At 36.6% G+C, this 16034-nt stretch overlaps 1 protein-coding gene across 1 annotated transcript; it reads right to left on the bottom strand.

Moving 5' to 3' along the window:
* Nucleotides 1-4190: 4190 nt before the first annotated feature.
* Nucleotides 4191-6554, bottom strand: LOC148037072 (pentatricopeptide repeat-containing protein At4g21300-like). The gene has a single exon (XM_087677063.1). It carries the CDS (start codon nt 6552-6554, stop codon nt 4191-4193), a length of 2364 nt encoding a protein of 787 aa, XP_087533189.1.
* Nucleotides 6555-16034: the final 9480 nt, after the last annotated feature.

Genomic DNA, 16034 nt, shown 5'->3' with positions numbered 1-16034 from the left:
TGTCATAGTGCCATTGTCTTGATAATACCAACTTCAAAGGGTTTCAATAGCATAGGTTGTGAAGAATGCTCTCTCTACTAGCTTCTAGTCAGTTGCCAATTGGATAAGCAGAAGGTTGTCGTTACACCAAGTATCCCATGTATCTTGCTATTGGGCATTTGTAAACAGATTTCAACTCTTTTCCTTCTTATTCTTGTGAACCTTAATAGATCGTGACTCCTAAAGCTTATTTACAATCTCCCACTTAATTATGTCTAAAAATTCTTCAATGAAGACCAAATCTTCCACTAATACTCATTCTATCGGTTTTGCTCTTCAGTTTTGTGGGAAACAAATGGCATTAGTGATACAACTTTCTGCAACTTCCAAAGATAGTGGGATCAATTTATCACATAGAGCCTGCATCCAGATAGTGATATGTTTCCGCCATTGAGGAATGCACTCCTTGTAGAAAGTGGCTTTGGCAATGAAGATCTCCAATTCTTCAATAGTATTAGCAGTTCTACCTCTTCAACAGTGCCACTGCTTCCATTTTCAGCCTCTGTTGGTGCTTGTTAGCAGCTTCCCCAACTACGCACCAAAAACATGGAGCCCCAAGAGGAACACTAAGAAACCAGAGAAAATATTGCAAGAAAATCTATGTTGTCACACCAACAAGCATATTCTTCATAATTTAATCAACCACAAGAAGAAAAAGAACACCAAGAACCATAAATCTTCACGCAGCATTATATAGTGAATCTCCCACGGATTTATCGCAACAAATCTTCAACATATTCCTTATGTTATTCATAGAAACCATCAAAGAACCAAAAGAACATAAAGAAATGATCAACTTTGAATGGAATTCATCATATAGTATTCATATTTCATCATCTTCATAGTCTTTCTCTCATGTAGATACAATGTTTCTTCATAGAAATTTGCTATCTCTCATACACACTCTCTCTCACATATTCTCTTTCTCAATAGTACATGAGAATAAAAAACAATAACACTCAATAACCATCTCTTGGTCATGGATACCCCTCCCAAGAGGTATACCTAATATAAAGGGGCACCAAAGCCACTATAGCGACCCTTAGGAGCTCATCAATGTCAATGTCACTTTAGTCTTCAATTGAAGTCTTTATCAACTATTGCTTTTGTTTCTTCAAGCTATTAAGAACTTCCATTCATCGCTTTCCAAGATCAAAATACATTCCCAAGCTAAACATCCATCCATAAGAGCACTTATAAAAGCGTACAGAAGACAATATAAGCCATACAGAAGCTCAACAGTATACTATAGAAGGTCTACAAAAGGCATAAAAACCATACAACTCAAAGCAAAACCAATTCAAACCATCCAGCACACTCTCAGACACTCCTCAAACCATTCATCTACAAGCATAACCTCTAAATCAAAAAGAAAACAGACCAAAACATACCTATTAGAACCAAACAGACATACCATAGAACCAATAGAAACATCTTAACTCAACTAAAAACCATCATGAGCTTCTCAAACCTACTCAATCCATTCCAACACAATTAAAAATACGTCCAAACCATCTAAAAACCAATCAATCAACCACAAAACCAAACAAAGACTACCCAAAAATCCAACAAAACTAGCTAAAAATACAATCATTTTAGCACTCAACAGACACAAAAGATTCGCATTATACAAATTGGAGCTTTAGGTGTCTATTTCTTCATTGTATTATCTCTAGGATACTTAGGATTGTCCTTTCCCTTGCTAAAAAGTTGAGACAGAAAATCCTAGTTAGTTAAAAATGCGAAAGATTTAAGAAAAGTACATGCCTTGAATTGCCTACTTGTGAACACGACATTCACCATAATGTATGTTGCTTTTGAGAACCTCTTTTGGTAAGAGCCTTGAACCTATACACATAGATTGGCCTCATGTCTGAATTTTTCGTTTTCTCAATCCAATAGCATCTCCACCCATTGATGGATTGGCACAACTTATTTTAGATTTGGAGGCTATATGCTATTCAAATTTCCAACCAGCTTCTTCACCTTCAAAATCACTTCTTCACACACTCGGATTCAAATCAACAAATCTCATCTAGTAACTTGTTGCAATCAATCAAACTCTTGGTTGGACTTCTCAAGGGAAGCAAAGGCAAAATTTACTCTAGCCCAGTAGATAAGCCACAAGGAAGAAGTCAACAGTATAACAAGCATCCCCAAGAAAATGTGAGTAGGGACCACAACACTTCACAATATTGAAGACCTTCCTAATATGTACGTACAGATGTTTGGCACAAATATTAAAGAGATATATATTGATAGAGGTCCACAAGAGTGTGATTACATCCTTGTTTGGAGCCAGCAGATGTTAACATTTCTAGTCCTTTGGGTTGCAAAATCCATCTTGCTAACATTCAATATTAAATGCTTGGAAATTATACGAGGCTTTGAGATAAAGATGTTTGGAGATTCTATAAGAATATAGTTTAATGCATGCAAAACTCGATGCTTAACCTTTCGTTCTTGGAAGGCCTTAGCTACAACTTTTGGAGCAATTTAATACTAGGGAAAAGGAGTCATCACCTATCATGATAGAAAGGTTCAAGAAGGAGATTCAACATGTCAACAAGGAACTCTATTGAAGAACAAGATCATGAACAAGTAGAAGATTCTATGGAAGATGAGGAAATCTTTGACTTTGACTCTAAATTAGATTATATGCTCTTTTCATAGAACATGAGACGCATGAATATTTTATGGCCCATGTATCTGAAGAAGAAGATTCAAAAAAACACGGAAATGAAGCTAATGGAACCAAAGTTGCAATAAGAGTAAAGGGAGGCATTGATGAAAAAGATGGTAAGTCTACATCTCAACTACAATCACTTATTGTTTTTCGAACTGCCATAATAGGTGAGAGGCATCTAGCTTTGTCCACAAGACCCCTTCACATTAGTCTAAGCTTGGGAAAGGCATGGTAAAACTGCATGAAATTCATTGATAGTTCGATGAACTCTTAATTTCCCTCTTTATATCTAGCAAGTTGGGTGTTGTTATTAGGGCCAATTTAGATGTCACTATTTCTTTTTATAATTTATTTAACTCACAGTTATTCTTGTACATGACAATACATTTTACTTTAATTCTTGTGTTGAAGAAATCAATTATTTGCCCCACGCTCGAGCATGACACCAATGAAAGGTCAAGGATCATGAAAATGAAGTTGGGGAGATGAATGGTCAAAGGCCATACTAATAAAAATTCAATCAATTCCAAGCTTGATAAATGGAGAGGTACAAAACATGCAAGATGATTGGCCAGATTAAGAGATGCACACCATGCAAGAACACTAGAAGAGAAGTTAACCCATTGTTTCTTTCATCCACAAGCTAAGTTTTTAAAAAATGGGACATTGGCATTTTCAAAAATGTTTCTTTGTGATAATTTTCTTTGTAGTTTTCTTTCACAAGCCTACTCTCTTCTAGCCAAAAACATAGGAATTCCATTTCTTCTTGAAAGCATATCATTGGATATGATTAATAGTTGGACAAGGTGTATCATTGGGGGTAATAACTACTTAATACAGGACATCATGGGTCAATTTCACTTGAGCATCCCATGTAAACTAATATGAAACAAGCCACCGCATTGTCGTACAATACTACTCATGCTTGGGAATTTTTAAAGAACAAAAGACTCAAATCTCCCTCCATAAGAAATGAGAGAAACGAGTGCAATGGCTAACCTGACAAGGCCAAAGAGAGCAAATTTATGTTACATTGTGTATAGCCAAGTTGCCCTAGGCACCCAAATGAAGACAAGCCTATGTTTGAAGCATTTGTCCTTTGCTAGGGTCAAGTTTTAAACCCACTTTACTTTTAGCTCTCTCACACTCTCATCCAGCAATCCAACCATAGAGTTGGGTTGTAGCATCCTCCTTAGCACATAACCATGTACTTGCATCGCCTTCAATGGCCTGCATGATTCCAATTTCCCATGCCCCATGCAAAAGTCTTCAAACATCCGTGCACCTACTATCTACAAGCGGAAGTTCTCATTGCAATGTATTTTGGGTGAAGATTTCTCCAACCATTTGGTCAGCAATCCTAGGAATTATGCACTAAATGCTTTTGTCTGACATCCCAGATGCAGAGAATATAACAGTGACTTAGTACTAGCTCGACCTTCTCCAAGAGAAGCTGGTCTATTGGCTAAACTAGGGTTGCTCTAACCCCCACCATTTTACCCATAATGTTCATCATTTTAATGGCATCATTAACTCTATAAGCAGCCACATAGACATTTGCAAGTAAAATGTATGTTTTGAAGTTATCAGGATCTATTTCAAGCACATGTTTACCAACCCGTTCTGCTCGATCCACATCAGCGCTAAATCTACAACCACCAAGGAAAGTCATCCATGTAGTAATATTTGGCTGAAATGGCATGTTTCTAATCAGAGCCTCTGCTCCATTTAGTTGTCCAGCCCTTCCAAGCAAGTCAATTATACAAATGCAATGATCTATTGTGGGCCTAATGCCATAATCTGCATACATTGAGTTGAAAAGGTGACTGCCAGCATCCACTAACCCAGTATGACTACATCCATTAAGAATGTTAAGAAATGTCACTGCATTAGGCATCAGGTTTACCAGTAGCTTATTGAATAGTTCAAGGGCTTTCTCACCTTGTCCATGCTGGGCAAGCACTCCTACCAGGTTAGTCCATGCTATCACATCAAGTTCAAGAGGTAAGTTGCAGACTGGTTCTGCATATGCTAGACCATTAAACTTCTCAAAAAAGTTTCTAGAATTGTTCACCTTGTAATCATCAAAGTCAACTCCATGGCCTACAATAGATGGAGATAGTGGTTCTTCTGATATAACCATTGTGCTTATAGTGTCAGCAAAAGAATTCTGGACATTGACATGAATACTTTCCTCTGCTGATTCTGTCCAGTCCATGTTTACAGATGGTTCATAATATTGGCAGTCCCCTGCAATCAGACCACTCCTTGTGACAGTGTTACATCCAACTAAGGTCTCAAACGCTTCTTGTGCATGCAGGAGGCTTCCACACCTACCATACATATTAACAAGTTTAGTTCCAACCAATAATTCTAACTCTGCTTCAGTGCCAGCAAAACAAGCATGCATTTGCTGAACATGAACCAAATTTTTGCAAGCATTTAGGCAAGCTGAGAAGGTCACTCTGTCAGGCATGATTGCTTCTTGTTGCATTTGATAAAAAAGGTCGAAGGCTTCCTGGTCTTCGTCATGTTCTGAGAGAGCTGAGATCATGGTGTTCCATGAAATCGCATCTCTTTCAAGCAACTTGTTGAATACCCACTTTGCAATACCAATCATACTGCATTTCCCATACAGATTAATAAAAGCATTTGACAAACTGATCTCAAGCTGCAATTCACTCCCAATGATCGAAGCATGGATCTGTTTGGCATAAGAAATTTCAGTGCAGCCAGTGCAAGCATCCACAACGCCAACAAATGTTACATTGTCAGGTAAAATGCTGGCCTGCTGCATTTGGTAGAAGTAATGAAGAGCTTCTTTATACTGTCCACACTGTACAGATGCTGCAATAAGGGCATTCCATGCCACTACATTCTGCTTAGCCATTCCATAGAGAGTTCCTTGGGCGTCTTTCAAAATTCCACACTTACCATACATGTTGACAAGTGCCGTCCCTGTGACAACATCAAATTCAGCCTCATTGGCACAAATCCAAGCATGCAGACATTTGCCCTCAAAGAGACAACTTGAGTTTGCACAAGCAGACAGAGCAGCAGCAAAGGTGACTCTATTGGGGGTTTCACCCTCTTCTCGCATTTGCTCAAAGAGCTGCAATGCCTTCATATGCTCAGTCTCGTGTATCATTATCGTCATCATGGCAGTCCATGTGATGACATTACGCTCTGAAGCATGATCAAACACCTCCTGTGCATTCACTATGCTGCCACACTTCCCATACATGTGAATGAGGGCTGTCTCTAGAATCACGCCACCGCTGCCGGCAATTCGGGCATGCACCCTCACACCATCAAGCAAAGCTGTTGAAGTGGCACATGCGGATATGATGCTGCTGTATGTAACCTGGTCTGGCAAGAGCCCCTTCTGCTGCATGTCTTCAAACAGGAAGACAGATTCTTGCCAGAGTCCATGCTCTCCCAAGGCTTTAATGATCGCATTCCATGCGGAGACCTTTCGGACCCTGTGACCTTTCGCAAAGACTGCAAGCGCGTCCGGAAATGCCTCGCACTTGCAGAAAAAATGCAGGAGAAGGGTTGGCAAGGAGCCATGGCACTCGAGGTCATGGTGGACGATATGGTGATGGACAAGGCGCCCCTGTCGCAGGGCCTTGGTCTTACTACAAAGCTCTAACAGAGCAGAATACGCGGAAGGGACCAACTGGTTTTGAACGATCGCCGCGAAGCTGGTGGAATGCTTCGGATGATCTTCTCTTTCTGTAGAAGCCAAATGGAAACACTGAGATCTTGTGATATTTCCTATGCAAGAAGGTACTAACCCTGCTGCTGAAGAATACCTTATCAATCTCATTACCTGCCTGCCATTGTAAGGTGGTGTGTTTTCTTTGACGTTTCTAATGCATCCCTAGGGACCTAGCCTTAGGGCCACTATCACGCTAGAGACTGGCATCAAGACATTCGTGAAAGCGATTGTGCAACAAGACTCTTAGAGGCAGGCATCAAGGTGTGAAATGCTGAGATTGCCCGATACTAGACAAAATGAGCTAATGAATATTTCCACCAGTGAAAGTTTTTGTTTGTCATAGTTATGGTAGTGTTCTAGCTTACAAGTGATTTTCAATTGTTACTAGCTAAAACCACATCTATGGAAGAGGGTAGTCACATGGGATTTTGTGAACGTGTTTCCTCCATTGTTCTTCATGCATGGGCTATAAGGAGATACTTAATTCACTTGAGGTAGTTAGTGAGCTAATGAGCACCCCTTTAAAGGAGATACTCAATGCACCTGAGATAGAGTCCTCAAAAAGTTGACCAAGGTTGGATGTATGTCTTTTACTTTGCTCCACATATGTTTAGAGGGTCCATGAAGTTGCATTGGAAGGATCTCTAAATTCATAGTTGTAAGTGTTTTAAGTGTCTTCATTAGAGGTTTAGACTCATGTGGGTTTAGACACAAGGTGGGTGGGGGAAGGGTGGTTGCATGGGGTGCAACTAAATGTAGATGCAACCTTTGTCTTTAAAAAAAGAGTCTCCCGCATAATTGCAATGGAGATTTAGCCTAGTGGCAAAGCTGTGTGGTTTCATAGGAAGAGGTTAGATGTAAGGTACTAGTTTACTAATTGTTACACTGGACTAAAGCCTCAAGCCATCACATCTAAGCCACACCAGGATCTCATGATTAAAACTTATATTGCATGATGACAAATCCCCAGCCACATGTGAAGTCCAATAGGATCCCATAAGAGGATTATAAGGTTGTTCCAATTTACTTTAGTAGTAAACAAAGACGGCCAATGTAATATGAGGCCTCTAAAAATTTTCTATCCTAAGCCCGCCAACCCCCCCCCCCCCCCCCCCAAAAAAGAAAAAAGAAAAAGCACATTTGTATCTAAGGCAAGCTAGATTTTAGTCTCCTTGGTAAATATAGAGGAGTTTTTAAAATTAAACCAAGGTGGTCTACATTTCTTTTTTAGCAACCCCCATTTTTCATGCCACCCATGTGTTAAATGCCCCTCTTTTTCTAGCTCCATGGTTGTGTTTTGGCTTACTTAACGTAAACTAGGACCATCCACACTCAAAAAAGTTATTTTGATGGCCAATCTAATTTGAATCTTGTAGGTGAGTTCTTTATCATTGACCACAAGACTTTAGATGATATGCTATTGTGAATCGAGGCTTTCACACAAAGGTAGTCAAGTTAAATACATTCAGCAAGCCTAAGAATATTTGATTAGCTTGGTGGCACATAGCAAGAATTTTCTTCAAGGCATGTCTTTACCTTGTATAACCAATGGTGGAGTCTCGTTTTATGTCTCCAAAATCTTGAATAATGAGCAAGGTAGAAAGCCCAAATAAATTGTTTCATTTAAAGAGATGCACCATCCAATACTTTTTGACATGACATTTGCATGATCATGCTTGGATAACTTGTTTGAATGTGTTTGAATCACCATATGCTACAGTTGCACATGTTCGTTCTTAAGACTATCAAGAATTTAGAAGGACCTTTAGGTGGTCATGTATAGAGTCAATGTGACCACCTCACTAATGGGTGCATTGCTTGGCACAAAGTCATAAATTATGCCCCATCTTAAAATGAAGCCAAGTTGATGGGAGGAAAATGGGATTTATTGTTCAAAAATTTACACGATGAGGATAAGCCTATACACCACATCATGCAACCATCCTTGGAAACATTGAGGATAGTGTCACATCCTACAAATAAATCCTCATGAGGAGTTGTAGTAGGAATATCAAGGCAAAAAGTATGAATCATTTAAGTTAATGGAATAGAATTATAAAAAGATGGTCACTTTGAGCACCTTTTGTGATGAAAGGTTGATAGCATGTGAGAAACAATCACTTCTACATAGTCACAAAATGAAGTTCTACATATGGGTATTGCCAAAGCTTAGAAACATAAGAAAGAGATTTAGTCGGCCCTTGTAGATGATCTTGGAAGCTTCAATGGGATCCTTCCTTCCCTTGTAAATTGAGAAAAGTTTTGTGTAAGTCTTGATCTACTTAGTTTGATAAGGAGACATCCTCCTCCTTGATTGAGGTATGGGATGCCATATAGTACTACCTTGATCATTAGGTAAGAAAATATACGAACTTTGTGACATTTAACAAGGATCTATAAATAATTTGAGGTATTTGATGTCTACAGACACAAAATGGTACAATAATAGTTTTTGATAAGTCTAGCTATATTTATAGTGATCAAGTCATTTTGCTCACAACCACACTTAAAAAGCTCCAACTTGAGTAGTAGGAATAATTTGGGTGTTTTAGTTTTCAATAAAATATGATGCCACCTTTCTCATGACAATTATCAAATAGTTTTGGAAGCAATAATTATGGCTTGAGGTTGTATTTTACATTGGTTTAAATATAGTTGTAGGCTTAAAGTTGCTTGTCCTCGAGTATTGTGTTGCTATCATTTCCATGTCTATTGAGACAATTGTATTGTTTTCATATAGCAATATACATTTGGGATTTTTGTATTGTTGAGTACATGTGATATCTGTATTCATTGTTGTGACTATGCCGAGTTATGCACACCAGACAATGACTATAGAGTAGGCTATTGGTTTCCACATGTGTTAACTTTGGATAAGAGATGGATGCATGTTGTCAAGCAACACGAATTGAGGCATCATCAAATTGACTCCAAATAACCCCCATAGGTAGGCATGCAATGATTAGAGGCTTGCCACTCTATTAAATGTGTCTTACAAGATTTTGGCAAAAGGCCTAGCAATTAGACTCAAACACATCTTGCTAGAAGGAATTCACAACTCATCGATTTGTGGAATGGGATTCTTATTTTTAATGGTTGATTCAATCCACAATAATTGATGCAAAGCCTTAGAGCCCCATTGTTTTTCTTTTGAGAGAGTAGAAAGGCACCCCAAAGTGAATTTCTCAATCATATAAATACTTGTTCCAACAGTTGCTTAAGCTATTCTTTTCCCCAATGGCCTTCAGAATAGACATTTTGTAGAGACATTTTGTAAGTGATTTAGCTCTATGGTTAATTCAATATCTTGATCTACTTCTCGACTAGGAGGTAATTCAATTATATCTTAGGGAACCACATGAACATATTCAATAAGCCATGAAGGTTCTTCAAGGTCCATGGTGATTCTAACTTATTTAGTTTGATCAAATAGATGGGTAGTCTTTTCCTTAGAACCCTTAATTAATTATCTTACCTTTGCTAGTTGTAATTTAGGTTTACTTGTCTTTCCTTTAGCTTAGACTAAGGTTCCCTCCATGTTGTTAAAAGTAATTGTTCCCTCCCCATAGTGGATACTTACATGATTTAGGACCTAACCAATCCATTCCTAGGGGATAGTCATAAGTTCCTAAGAATAGAGCCCAAAATTTTGCCTTTGTGTGTTGGTTTCCTAAGTGTAGTTTTACACTTTTAAAAGTTTGGTTTGAGTATACTTCTTTCCCATTCATTAATTCAACTACAAGTTTTCTAGTAGGTTCAAGATCTAGTTATAGTTTTTTTATACATTTAGGGGACATGAAGGACTCAGTAGCACCACAATCAATGAGGATTTGAAAGGATTTACCTTGGTGCTCTATAGGTACTTGAAGGATGGTAAATTGGCATCCAACCTCTTGATTATTGATAGATGCATGAATGGTGCAAGACCTCTTCTTCATCTTGTCTGATAGGGAATTAAGCTTGGCCACTGGTCCCTCATCCTACTTTCCATCCTCATCCTTGATTGTTGAAGTTTTCCCTTATTGGAGGATTATGAGGTAGGTCTGTATTAGCATTGTTTGCATAGGCGAGACATTGGGCTCTAAAGTGGCACTGATGGTTGTAGCATTTGAAGCAACGACTTGAGCTCCTTGGTTGGTATTTATAAGATGAGGATTGTTGTTGTTGGGTTGGTGGTTAGGGCCATTGTTGATAAGATTCAAGTGACACCAATACTAATTTTCCATCTAAAGGTAAATACTTGCTCTTTTTGGATAGAAAAATCCTCAATTTGAGAAGTATGGGATAGCCCAACAATTTTCTTTTGGGGAGAGAATCCATCAAGCTCGCAATAGAGCATCCTCAAGGTTAGAGGGTTTGATAGCCTTTAGTTTCCCATTCAATGGCATGTGGGGGATAGGTACCTTTGTTGGATAGCTACCTTAAACTACTCCCATATTTTGAAGATCTTAATAATAGCTTTAGTGTGACACCATTGCTTCTACCAAAGACAGCAATCTTCTCTATTGAGATGTAGTCAGGTGATCATACTCGATTGGATACACTCATCCTAGCTCCCAAAAAACTAGTTGTCCCTTTGTTTGATCCATGTTTCTATGTTAGTTTCTATTTTCAATCCTTTAGTATTAAATTCAGGTAGTTTTACTTGTTTTAATAAAAACTTCTTTTCTTTTATATCTATCAAGGAGACTAGTGTAAGGGTATTAAAAATTTTTCTTTGCATTTTTAGACATAATTATTCTCACATAAATTTTAGTTTTTATTGCATAAATATGTACATTGATCAAGATTTGAAAGGATATTTTTTGATAGACTCAATAAGGGTTTCTAATCATGGAACTTAACAACAAACATTTCCTTAAATATACGAGGTTGATCATGAACTTTAAGAAGGCTATTTTGGATGGGCTGTTCAAGGAATCCTTTGACAACATAGTTGTTTTGCTTTAACCTACCTAGGTGACCTATTCTATTAGAGGGTAAGATGCCAATTACTCGATCATAATATACCGATCTTGGTATATGTTTTGACCATTTACACTTATGACAGTTTTCACCAAAGGTTCCTTGAATAGAAACATCTTTATAAGTTTTAGTTCTTCCATCCATCAATTCCTTTTTAGGTTGGTCTCAAGAAATGAAAGTCTTTCCAATATCTATAAAGCAATAGACATCATATAAATTTATCTCCTTTCAACATAATATTTGGGATGTTAATAAAAACTCTCTAGGATCTTCATAAAAAGTCTTCTCACCAAGTATAATCCAATGAGTGTAGGGAAGATTGATACATAGTACAAACTACCAAGAAATTATACCACAATTCACCTTGAATATATGAAAAAATGAGTTGATTTAAATAAAATACTTTTAATTTTCCTTTTGAGACATAATAACTCTCGCAAAGAAAGAAATCCAACTATATTATTCCATTATTTATATACAAGGGCTTTACTCAAAAGCCACATGATATATAAGATTTAACTATGAAAATCTTAAAGGGAAAGAAATTTATACTTGGGTGGCTCACTCAAGACATCTAAAGTTGGATACTGAGTAAAGAGATCGGGGAATTCCTCCACCTCATAACCAAAAGTATGGGATCTTTGGGAAAATATAGCTCAATTGGATTGGATGACTCAAATACTTTGGTTATACACCCACAAGGCTCAGGTCACAGCCTTACCCTCATGATACTCTATAGGACCTAGAGGATGTGGGTAGAAGTTAAAGAGTCAAACTATTTTAAGACTCTCAATCCAATGTATAATTCATAACTTGTACTTGAGGTTGCCAATATAGTTGATGTGTATGCAATAGTTGGTAGAAGTCTTATACCAACCCATGTAGCGTGTCCATTGGCAAGCATGAAAGAACTCATAACAGAGCAAAATGAAGATCTAATCCATCAACTGAAACACATGCTTCTGTAGGGTTAGGTTACACTATGACCATACCTAGTATACTATAGGAAGTATCAAGTGAAAGTCCTACTCACGATATATAGAATTTCCTAAACCCTTTTCTTACTAGTTCATATAATTAGTTTCTTATAGTTAGTAACATTGAACACTCCTTAGAATGCCCACAATTTGTTTGAAGCTTATCCCCTTATGTTCTTAGAAGATTATAGGTCATAAAAATTGAGTCTCATAATTTATTTAATTCTTAGAAAATTTCACTTTCCTTTACAAGCATTTCTTGGCCTAAAAGATGGATTGGTTGATTCTCTCATCCAATATCAATTTGAGAGCTTCAATAGTCAATTTGGGGTTTATGGCATGTTTCAAACATGATGGAGACATAAGAATGCTAATGTTTATATTCTGATGGCAAACTAATAGTTTTTTTTGCTAGGCTCAAGTATGTACTTTCTAGGAGCATTTTTCTTTACATCAATGACTAAGAGGGAATAGTCAAGGCACTTGATATTGGGAATAAAAGAGTTGTGAGGTCACATTTCAATGCAATTAGGATTTACAAATTTTATGAATCCTAACAACACATATTTCTTTTGGTTGATCAGATGCTTATTCACAAAAATAAGGGCTTTCAAGTCTTTTCTTTTGAAGAACCAAAAGGCTTCCACTAGATTAAGCTCTTTAGGAATCCAAGCTCTCATTATATCATTCTCAATGTGCTTGATCTTTTTAGCATCCACTAGGTAATTTCTATTATGCAAATTCTAACATTCCTCTTGGATTATTGGTTGATCAGATCCAAGGATAATCTTGAAAGTAATCAAGAAAATGTTATGCCTAAATCGAAAATTGTTGGATTCACAAGCCACAATATACATTGTTGAAACACCTCATGGCTCAAAAGTTGGTTAAAAGATCTTTAATAAAAATCTCCAACTTTACTCAATTGATTACAACACTAAATTTCATTTAAAAATCTATATTTGATAAATTAATGTTTTCATAGCAATGGAGCGTATTAAAGTTTACACTTTGATACCATGAATAATGTACCCAATCCTAAATTATAGGGAGGATATCTTGGTAGTCATCTAGGGACTTGATCCTAATCACTACCATCCACACTTAACTTTGAGCTTGCGGATTTAGGTGACTAGATGTTCCCTAGGACTACCTTGCAAGAAAAGCATGAAACCTCATCCCATGAGGATCAATCTATATATTTCTAAAGACATAACTATGGTCTCTAGTAGCAATCTAGGATTTGCATTTTGTGAGCCATAAGATAGTTGAGATGCAAGTGCCACACTTGGCTCAATAAGAGTGAGAAACGAGGGGAAGCAATGAGTGTGAGAAGTGAGGGGGAGTTGAGCATCAACCTCTCTACCCATAAGGCATAGTCTCACACTGGCTCTCTAAAATAGTGTTGAACCAGTTCTAGGAATAGGAAAAGTCACACTAGTTGACCCTCTCCTAAACTTTGGGGAAAGCCACTTGGTTGATTGAGTCCACCCAACTATAGGATGATTTCATTAGGAGATCATCCATCGGCTTTCCATAAATGACATTGTGTATTTCAATGATTTAAACAAGCATGCTACCACACTGTGATTAACACATAAAAGTAACTTCCTTGATAAATTTTGTATAGTGATCATTGGCACACCTTTTAATACAGACACTAAGTAATCTTGTTTGAAAATGTAGCTATTTAAGTTTGTTCTCATACATATAACCCACTTTAAGAGAGAACCAACCCCAAAAACTAGGTTATCACCCTTGCCCTGTTCATCCAAGGCCTTCCAATGCTCAACTACATCGGGCACATATAGGTTTCCTTCTCTATCTTAAGATTGGGATTGAGATTACAATATTAGATCAAAGCCCCATTGGCCCTTGCATGCCGTAAGAGAAAATATTCATGTACAAAAGACTAAATGTAGCTAAGCACAGTTGCCTTAGTAGGTAGTTATATACATACACTTTGAGTGAAGACTATTAGAGGTGGCCTCAAGGATGGCATCACATCTCATTCCCGTCTAGCCGTTGGAGGTACATATGTAATTAGTATAATATTTCCATGCAACCATAATCAGTCTCTAATTTTCTAACAATCATTCCTTTCAAACTAAGGATTAACTAAATTTCTAGTAAATCAAGATCTTCTAATTGAAATTTCTTTCTTGCAATTTTTTGATTCATCACTAACAGACCAATTCAAAAACAAAGCTTAACTTCATGTACACGAATATACTTTAATATAAAATAATTACTTTTGCGTATTTTTTCTTTTCACTAAATATGAAGAAAACAACACCATCTACAAAAATATTAATTTTTAAGACATAAATTTCAAGCTACAATAATAAGGTATTTATTTATTTATTTTATACTCACTATCTAATTTCTTAAATTAAAAAACTATCCAAAAGGCTAATAAAATTTTTAAGTATTTAGTTTTTTAATGAAATATAAATATTATTTATTTTTAAAGCAATTAAAAAATTAAGTTACATTTTAAATTATAAATAATTTTATAATTATTTATATTTTTTAATTTAATATTTTAAAGTCCCATTCAATTATTATAAAAAACCATAGTTTTTAAATTAATTTATTATATACTTAATTTTGATATTTTGATTTTTAAAAACCTTAATATTATTTTAATTATATTTTTAAAATAAAAATTTACAAAATTTAAAAGAAATAAGATATGGATTAATTTATTATTTAAGAGAGTATTTATGAATAAAATTTAAATAATATGATTTATTTACAAAAATTAAATAAAATAGTATACCTCAATTGCATTTATTATGACCATATTCTCTACATCATGGCTAGTCGATTGTTCCACCATGTTGATTCGCTTGTGTGTGGCAATAATGGATCAAAAGAGAAAGTGTTTTTTTCAGACAACACGTTGGCTGATTTGTGGTTGATTTGTTTGAGCACTATATGACATTATACATGGTATAAAGAAAGAGAAAGTCTCCCGGATATATTACAATTTGTTGTTTAAACTATTGACCCATTATGAGAGTATTAGGATCCTTGAGCTATAGGATAGTATGATTTTGTTTATGGACTCTCATGTGAGGAAAACGAAAATATCTCTTGGAATGTGTAGTTTGGAAAAAGAGTGGACAATGTCATGATTGTGTTTTGTATTTGAGATGGTGTATCCTAGGGCCAATTCCTAGGGTTTAGGAGACGCGTAAGAGCCATAGTGATCGGCTAGGGGGGTTGCTCTGTATGTGTGTGCAACAAGGTCTTGATCACCTATATGTGTGTGGCATACTCCCTCTGTTGGAGTTGGGATGGGGAAAAATCGTTGGACTACAAATCGATACGAACACGCGATTTATTTGCAGCAGTATGTAGGGATTATTTGGAGAGTATAGAAGCCCTCAGCTAGAGCCTTAGAGCCAGTGTCGGGACAAATTTAGATCTCGATATAGGTGGTGCATTGCTAGGAGTTGCTAATAAGTGACAATTTCTGAATCTTGGTTTATAGGGACCGGTTGTTCAATGTATGCTAGTGTATGCCAAAGAGCATTGAAATAGATCCGCTATTTCTTGATAGACACCATCAAGCTGAGATCCAATGCCAAGAAAGAGATGAAAGGGCTAGACGGTGAGCTAAGACGCTTAGGAGATATTC

The sequence above is a fragment of the Lygodium microphyllum genome, chromosome 4 (assembly GCF_053477565.2).
Source record: "Lygodium microphyllum isolate KBCC chromosome 4, Lygodium_microphyllum_v1.1.10, whole genome shotgun sequence".
Classification (NCBI taxonomy): domain Eukaryota; kingdom Viridiplantae; phylum Streptophyta; class Polypodiopsida; order Schizaeales; family Lygodiaceae; genus Lygodium; species Lygodium microphyllum.
This window is presented reverse-complemented; position numbering and strand designations above follow the sequence as displayed.